This window comes from Crocuta crocuta, unplaced genomic scaffold (assembly GCF_008692635.1).
Source record: "Crocuta crocuta isolate KB4526 unplaced genomic scaffold, BGI_CrCroc_1.0 scaffold288, whole genome shotgun sequence".
Classification (NCBI taxonomy): Eukaryota; Metazoa; Chordata; class Mammalia; order Carnivora; family Hyaenidae; genus Crocuta; species Crocuta crocuta.
In genome coordinates, this window is record NW_027532607.1 from 5,408,105 (window position 1) to 5,417,030 (window position 8,926).

General features: G+C 53.2%; 1 protein-coding gene across 1 annotated transcript in view; it reads left to right on the forward strand.

The window, feature by feature from the left end:
- The window catches only part of AXIN2 (axin 2), a 27,553-nt gene that overhangs the window by 11,464 nt on the left and 7,163 nt on the right, over window positions 1-8,926 (forward strand). Inside the window, 1 exon segment of the mRNA XM_077780364.1 lies at window positions 7,536-7,652. Within this exon segment, the coding sequence (XP_077636490.1) occupies window positions 7,536-7,652 (117 nt within the window).

Here is an 8,926-nt window from a genome sequence, read left to right on the forward strand (position 1 = left end):
CTGGCGTTTGTTCCTTTGCTTTCTAAACCACAGTCCAGGTCGTCAGGGCGCTGGGCCTGATGACGTCAGCAGGTGGGCGTCACCATGTGCACTGTACATCACTTGAAGTCACGCAGTGGTGATCTCCACGTGGAGGGCAGCCATTCTGAGTCTTACCGTGGTGTGTGCGTGTGTGAGGTTCTGATCCAGGGGAGCCAAGGGAGGTGGGGCCTGGGGTTGGGCAGAGCCCCCCCAAGAGCTCCCCCAGCTTCCAGTTGAGGACTCCCATTCCAGAAGTGGTCTTCCAAGGCTTTCCCACAAGGGTCTTCCAGTAGCAAGTTCTTTTGCTCACGGGAACAGTTTTGAAAGGCAAACACGCGAGCTGTATTTTATAGCACGTGTAGAGTTGGCTCGTTGTAGCTGCCTAAAACTGGACCATCTATTCTTCCAGTTTGTTTGAAATCACCTGGTTTCCGCTGGCCAGTGTCCCGTTATTCGGCCTGTGGCATGGCACCCGTTGGAAGGGAAGTTGATGGGGTTGGTTGGTTTGGGATTCTGCTGTTGGTTTTCCCAGTGGCTTTCACTGTGTCCTCTCAGACTCCCCCATTGGTAAAGAGAGAGGGAGCCACCAGAGGAAAGGTTCCGTTTTAATAAAAGAACACTATTTTGGCATCCGTAAAAATAGAAGAAGGGTGCACCTCTTTCATCCAACATGGAGAAATGAGGGGTTCCACTGAAGTGAGTTTTTCATAATGACTGAGTCTCTGCACTTGAGAGCAATTATCACTTGATGGTCATAGTTCTTAAAAAGAATACGTTTTTGGTTTATATTGAGTAATATTGGGTACAATTTATTATTATTTTTTAATGTTGGTTTTTTTTGAGAGAGAGAGAGGTAGAGCATAAGCAGGGGAGCGGCAGAGAGAGAGAGGGAGACCCAGGCTCCAGGCTCTGAGCTGTCAGCACAGAGCCCGATGTGGGGCTCAAACTCCTGAAACATGAGCTCGTGACCTGAACCAAAGTCAGTTGCTTAACGGACTGAGCCACCCAGGCGCCCCAGGCATAATTTATTTCTTGATCCCAATATTTTAATACGAAGCTCTGTTTTCGCACTCTATTGTAGTATTATCTCCTGGACTCCAAGGTTATGGAAGGCCGTCTGCCCCTGTACACACATACTGGCTTTTTAAAAAATAGTTGTTTCTTTTTTCCCTCGGTCATCCTGCCTGCTGTCCCTTTTTGCTCCTGTATGTGCTCACTTCTAGAACATTACTCCTGATTTAGCTTTTATTTGTGGATTGTATGGGGGTCTTAACCTTTTGAGTAAAATGAGTAAATTGGATTTGAACCAAGGCGTTGAGTGGATCTCCTAAGTCAGCTGTAGTTAAGACTGTAAGGCTTCTGTTTGGTTTTCTTAGAGACTGTTCTGGGCTTGCTTCCTGGTCCCTGCCTGCTTTTCAGCCCCCACCATGGACGGAGGTGTTGCTCAGGGAGCATGATAAGCGAACTCGGTGGCGTAGTCCCCATATGTGTTTGAGCGTCACAAGCCCCAAGCAGGAAGGCCGGCAGTCACTCTTGATTTCACAGATGGGGCGGTAAGGCCCAGCGCGTGCCCAGCAAGACAGCTCAGATCCAGACCAGACGCAGGTCCTTCCTTGCTTTTTGCCTGTCAGTCCCCTCCCCACCAGCACGTAAACTGCCAACATGAGATGTTAGCAGGACCAGCTGATATTGAGACCTTTGAGCCACTTTGAGTTCCTTTATTAGGGAATCGCACTGCTTTCCTTTTTAATGGGTTGGAAGAGGGGGAGGAGGGAGCACATTCTCAGTGTCTCCCCTTCACGCTGCCCCCCACTGCCCTCATGCTTTCCCAGAAGAACTCTTCTCAGTTTTATTTAGAGATGACTTGAAAGTTCTCACCCTTCCCACTTGGAGCACCAGCTAACCCCCATCCGGGATCGGAGAAGTTACCTTTGCCAGTCAGCTGGTCCAGGTCGCCGGGGTCAGGATGCGGGCCAGTAAAGGCCACTTGGATGTAGAGATGGAAAAGGGCAAGCCCTTGATGAGCAGCTTTCTCTTTGAGGTACACTAGATAGCCCTGGGTCCCAAGGGGCAGGACCTCAGGCTTGTCTGCCCCTCCGGCAGTGTAGCTGCTGGGATTGGTGGGGAGGACCCAGGACCCCAAGGCTAAGGGAAAGTGCCTGGAAGGCACAGAGACCTGGGCCTCTGTGTTGGGTCTGATCTTTTTTTTTGTTGTTGTTGTTTTTTATTTATTTTGAGGGGGGGTGGGGTGTGTGTGTGTGTGTGTGTGTGTGAGAGAGAGAGAGAGAGAGAGAGAGAGAGAGACTCCCAAGGAGGCTCCACACTGTCAGCTGCAGAGCCCGATGTGGGGCTCGAACCCACGAACCATGAGATCATGACCTGAGCTGAGATCAAGAGTTGGACACTCAACCCACTGAGCCACCAGGCGGCCTGGGTGCGATCTTGACGGAGCGTCAGGTGGCCCTGTCTCAGTCTTCTCCCGAGTGGGCAGGTTATCCCATGTGGCCGGCGTGGCTATACCCACTTGGGCGTGTTCATTCCAGCTGGGGGCGAATCGCTGGTGAGCGCAGGATCCTTCTCTCTGGGCAGTGGTCCGTCCAGGGCAGTTTGCCTCGTGCTGCCTGCAGTGGGGGACAGAGAGGTCTCCAGATTAAGAGCCCATCGGATGGGGGAGGAGGCCGTTCCTGAGGGTCTCAGGCTGCCAGGCGCTGGGGGTCCCCTGGCCCTCCTGCCCTCCTGCCCTCCGAGCTCGGTGTGAGGGCCCGGGCTGCGCCAGCCGCCTTCTGGCCGGCTGGCCCCGGGTGTGTGTGACCTGCCCAGCACCGGGCGGGTCACCCGGGATTCCCAGGGCCAGGATTAGACCCCTCTTCAGAGCTCTGCCAATTGTGGGCCCCGCACAGATGAGAGCACGGAGCAGGCGAGAAATAAAATGTGTGGGGGATGAAAAGCTGAACTGAACCGCTTTCAGCCCATTGTTCTTGCGGGGAAGCTGAGCGGGGATAAGAGGGTAGCAGGCCCCTTTGAAATTTCCTTGGACAAGTGAATAGGAGCGCCCCATAAAGCGTGAAAAGAACCCTGGCTGTTTCTCCCCGTCACAATGGCCGGCTCAGGCTGCGGGGGGGCTGCCGGGGGGCTGGGGAGTGGGGCCGGCCACCCCGCTGGGAGCTGGGGAGGGGACCGGCCGCCGAGGGGGAGAGGGGGTCACAGGCGGCCCTCAATAGGCTCCAGAAGGTTGGAGTCCATTAGACACAAGCCCGAGAAGCAATGGTCTCGTTGCCACAGGACCAGTGACGCCCCGGGGGCCTTTGCAAAGAGGGCCGAGTAGAAGTTGGGCAGGACCGGCCATTCCGGGGCGCCGGGACCCCCAGGTACGGAGCAGGCAGGGTCCCCCAGAGGGGCCGTTGCCTTCACCCACAGCCCACTGCTGCCTTCTGTTTTCCCACTGAGTGAAAAGCCCTGGTAAAGATGGCTGGGCCTTCGCGGTAGGCCTCTGAGGAGGCTGTTGTACTCTGACACCTGCCTCCTCAGAAGAAATAGCTTGCTGGCTGGCTTTTTTTCTTTCTTTCTTTCTTTTTTGGGTTTTTTTTTTTTTTTTTTTTTTTTTTTGGGTTTTTTTTTTTTTTTTTATTTTGAAGTTAGCTGCCAGCCTCCCGGCAAAGTCCTCAGGCCCAGGCCTTGGAGTGCTGGGCACAGAGGACTGCGGAGACCATTCCGGGACATCAGGCCCAGGAGATGCGGCCCGTGGGGGCGGGCGGAGGCAGAAAACCTCACAAGCAGCAGGTCAGAGGCAGCCCGGAAGCCTGGAAGCTTCTGACGTGGGGGCGCCTGTCTGTCTCTCTGTCTCTGCTTCCTGCGCGGAGCCGCTCTCTCTAACCGTCAGGACTAGCTCGATGTTAGCTTCTGCCCGGGGTGTCCCCAAATGGCGCCAGATGATGCTGCCCTCGCGTTGCGTGCAGAGGGTGGCTCAGGTTCTTTTCCTTCTTTGTATTTCCTTATATCTTATTTATGGGCTTGCTTTGGACACCAGGGAAAGCATCTGAGTGAACTTCAAATATTATCTTATCTTACAAACCAGGCTTTTGATGTTGGCTGCGATCAGAGGTTGCCTTCTGAGCGGTTGCCAAATGGGAATGCGAGTGGACACGCGGACGCGTGAGGCGGCGGTGGCAAAGCCTGGGGAAGACGGCGCTCGGGTTAGGCTGGGCACCGCGGAGTCAAAAGGCTAAGCTAATTGGCTCGGCTTAAATGGCAGCTAAGTGGAGCCCACGCTTCAAAACCATTGCTCCCCAGAAACAGCGGGCTCGTTAGCTAAAATGCCTGTAATCAAAGGAGACGGGATAGGGACGGAAACTCGGACACTCTTCAGCTCGCAGTGCTAAGCATCCAGGAAATGGATCCTAGACTTTTGGAGCCTGAGCACAGAGAAGAGCGGCCCTCTTCTGGAATGAGCGGCTGTTTTGGAAGAAGACTCTTGGCTGGTGGGGAGGTAAAGCGCCATTGCCGTGAAGGCACCCGTTAAGCCTCATTGAGCCTCTACAAGGTGACATCTCTTGTCTGACCTNGACCTGCTTCCCCTGCCCCCCCCCCACCACTTTACATACTTCCTCCAATTCTCTTCTTCCTTCTGGCGTGTATGGAAAGAGCAAAAGAGGTAGAACAGAGCCTGCTGATTTGCATCTGTGTGGAAAGGGGAAGAGCAGAGGCTATTAGCAGGCACCTGAGGACAGTCTTGGACGAGATGGATGGGGACCTCCTTTAGGACTCTTGAAGCCTTGCGGGTATCACAGTGAAGTCTTTGAGGTGCTTGATTCCTACCCCCGCCACACACACACACACACACCCCTGCCGACATTGTCAGGAAGGAGGCCTGGAGCAGAGGCCATCCACCCTTAAGTCCCCAGAGGAGTTGCTGGTCAGGACTAGGGCTGGGACATTGCCTCGCAGCCCTGGGACAGCAGAGGTTGGTTAGGTCAACGTGAGACCCAATCTGGGGAAGCCCCGTGGTCATCCCCACCCCACAAGGAGCATTAGGTAAGAGACAAGAGAATCTTCACTGTGCCTTGGGAACCACCTGGCATGCCCCATAGCCAGTGAGTACTAAGTGGTGGGGTAAGATGTTCCAGAATGTTTCCCAGAGCTCCCATTTGCCCCTTCAGAATGTCACGTGACTTGACAGGGCTTGAGAAATGGGCCCTCAGGAAGCTTGGCTCCCCTAACNCCCATTCTGGAGCCCAACAGCAGCTCAGATTTGTACCCGGGGTCTAACTGCTACCGACTGACTCTAGGGAGAGCTGCAGAGTCACTGATCGTCTTAAAACTTGGTGAAATTGGGATTTTGTGAGAATAAAGTTGGACTATAGGTCACATGAGTCTGACCTGCAGTGGGAACAGCTACATAGGGGCTGACGGCCTCGAGGTAGAATCCGGCCCCCGGTGTAGAATCTGGTTACTGCTCAAGCCAGTAACAACTGGTCCAACTCAGCTCACGAGCACCCGGTTTTCTCCCGTCTTGTAGATGATCCCAGAGTGACAACACGGAGTTCCGGTAAACACATTCCAGGTGGTTCAGTTAAGTTTCTGAACCTAGAATCTTTTATCCTGCCTGGCCCTCGAGGGCCTGGTCAAGTGAGAGAGAAGTTGTCTGGGAGAGTCCACCTGTACTGGTCACCTGCTGTGCTCTCTCTGACCCTCTTGGCCTCTCTCTGGGCCAGGACTCACCCTGTGTGTATGTCCTTGCTTCAGACTGACCCCAATTCTCACTCTGTGCCCTCAGTACGAGGATCCTTCACATGCTAATTCCCAGCCAGGGTTTGGCTAACATACCTCATTGATGTATTGACCTACCACCATATAGATCTGTGTCATCTCCACGGTGGCCTGGTGACCTGGCCTAGGTCACTGACTTCTGGAAATTTCAGCCCCTTGGAATTCTGGGGCCTTACAGACGAAGAGCTAGAGGTCAGCCAGTTACCCCACGGCTGCTCCCGGGTATTTTTAGGCATTGCTGATTTTCACCCACCACCGATGAGCCCAAGATGTTTTTCTTCCTTCCACCCTGTGATGAACAAAACACCAGGAAAAGGGAAATAACCAAATACCTAATCTCAATATTTACAGCCTCCAAGTATGATTCAGTCTGGGAATGTTGGAACCCTGAGGCTTCTGTAAATAAGTGGCCTCCAGAAGGGACAGCAGTGGGAAAATAGTCACACCTTGACCACTTGACGGCTTTCAAGCACAAAATTCTTTTTTTTTTTTTTTATTTTTGTTTAATGTTTTTTTTATTTTTGAGAGAGACAGAGCATAAGCAGGGGAGGGGCAGAGAGAGGGAGACACAGAATCTGAAGCAGGCTCCAGGCTCCGAGCTGTCAGCACAGGGTCTAATGTGGGGCTTGAACTCATGAACCACGAGATCATGACCTGAGCCAAAGTCAGATGCTTAACTGACTGAGCCACCCAGGCGCCCCAGAGGCTCTTCTTAATTCCACTTGACTGAATGTGATGAAGGACGTAGGGGCTCATCCGCCTTCAAGTCTTCACTCAAAGGTCACCCTCACAGCCAGAACGTCATTGGAACCCCCGCCCCCGCCCCACCTTTCTTCCCACTTCCTGCCCTGTATTTTGTCCTACTGCTTATTACCGCTTTCCAACCTGCTGTAGACTCTGCTTTGGTATTTTTGCTCCTTGCCTGCCACCCACTAGACCATAAGCCTTATGAGGGCAGCTGTCTGCATTTTTATCCCCCCCCTTCACTGCTTTCTCACCCAGTGCCTGGAACAAGGTCTGGCGCATAATAGGTACTCAAATATTTGAATGAATTGCGCAGATTGCCACGTACTGGGGGCTTTCTCCTTATGCCCACTTTAGTCATGTGTCTTTGGCATTTCCTTAGTTTGGGGGTGGTAGGGTTTGGAGCTGGGGGAAGGAAGGCGCCCAAAGATATTCTTGTGATGATTTATGAAAGGAAGAAATTTGGCAACAGTCAGGAGCTGGACTGTTGGAGAATTACACCTGCCGTGAACGCCTGGTTCCGCCTTCTGTGGGCGTGGTCCCTATTCCTACACTACTTTCCCTGGTGTGCTCACTCCATAAGGCCCTGGTCTCCTGATTTGCGGCAGTACAACAGACTGTGGGGAGGCCCAAAGGGGCCTTAGAGTCTCCTACTTGGGGCACCTATAGAATAAAATAGGGGAGCCTTTACTTTGGGCTGGGTGGAGTGTAATCTGTTCTAAGGCAAAGCTTGAGAGATGATTTTACTAAGCTCTTTCCAACTTAATGACCCTGAACCTGAGAGGCAGCCAGGTTTACAGAGATGACTGACATGCGGGGCGGTTGGCAGTTTGATCTTTCAGTCCAACCTTGGGAAGAGCCATGACGCCCGGCACAGATGGCACACTTACCTGGAGATCTGTGGCTCTGCCCATTGGTGGGATCCCGGAACGGCTTGTGAGTCGGCCCCCTGTGCTGCAAGCATCCTCGTGAGCCGGTGGCTTCTGTCTTCTCCCTTCCCTTAGAGATGGAATCCCTCCTTACCGTGTGGGGAGTAAGAAACAGCTCCAGAGAGAAATGCATCGCAGTGTGAAGGCCAATGGCCAAGTGTCTCTACCTCATTTCCCGGTGAGTACAGTCTGGTGGGGGAAAGCAGATGTTTGTAGCCATGTTGAACCTTGACGAAAAGGGACGGGAGGTGCAAGGGGGGAGGTCTAGGCTAAGAGGAGGGAGGAGCCAGGCAAAAGGTGTCACCTGGTTCCTTGGGGTGTGGTGCTGAGCAGAGTAGAGTTCAAGATGACCTACTTGAACTTCCACATTTTCTCACTTCAAACAAGAAAATGCTGTATGAGAAACAAAGCCAGTTCTTTTCTAGAAACCAAGAACGGTAGCAGCTAGTCCGTGTTCCTCGTTGGGTTCCCACTAGAATGGAAGCCCCCTGAGGGCAGGGGGTTTTGTCTGTGATGTTAAATGCCCTGTCCACAGAGACTAGACCTGTGCTTAGCAAGGGACAGGTGTTTACTTAGACGTGTTGACTGAATTCGTGAATGAGGAGGCTAGAGAAATCTCTGCCTCCCACAGAAGGAAAATTCCATCCCTGGGACATTGTGTTGACGGTACAGCTCGATTGTGTCAGTCCTCCATCTGTCTACGTGCATGGCCATTTGTCCCGTGGGCTTCTGAAGCCCTGGAGGGCACCTGTTCCATCCTGTCTGTCCCCAGCCCCCGAACTTGCTTTACTACCTGCTGGTGAATCTGTGCGGAACAAATGCAGTGTTGGGAAGCAGGGACCCCATAAACAGTTTCTCCCTGTTATTGCCGGGAGAGGCCAGCACGGCGTGGAGATGCTTTCCTGGCATCTCCCCTTCTGTTTCCGTGTCCTGGAGGGCCGCCGGCACGCGGCCCCCTGTACTCAGCGGAGCCTCCGAAGCTGTGTCTCTTGCAATCCATGGAGACCCAGATCGCAAGGAAACTCCCTGGGCAGGGCAGGAGTGCCCCGCTTTGAGCAGTGTCTCTGTCTCTGAATCCTTCCTGCCAGCCTCCGGGAATTCAGTTGGTACCTAAGTTAGGTTGCATTCGGAAAATTAACACCTCGCATTGCTAATCCCACGTTGCTTCAGTGCCTGGGTTGTCCTCTCTGAAAGCCCCTCCCACAGTCCCTGCCCACTGAACCTTGCCCTAAAATTGGCAGGTTAGGATGCTTTTCTGGGGACCGTTAGCAGCTCCCTCCCCTCCTCAATAATATTACCCTCCGAACACAACAGTACTAATGATACAGATTTTTTCTGCCGGGCCTGGGGGGAGGCAGTGTTAATAAAGAAAAGTTCTAAGGCCCAGGCTTGTAAATGAGATGATTTGGTCCCGGGGTGTGCAAATCGACTTTCTCCATAAGGCAGCGCTTCGATCGGGGCTGCGT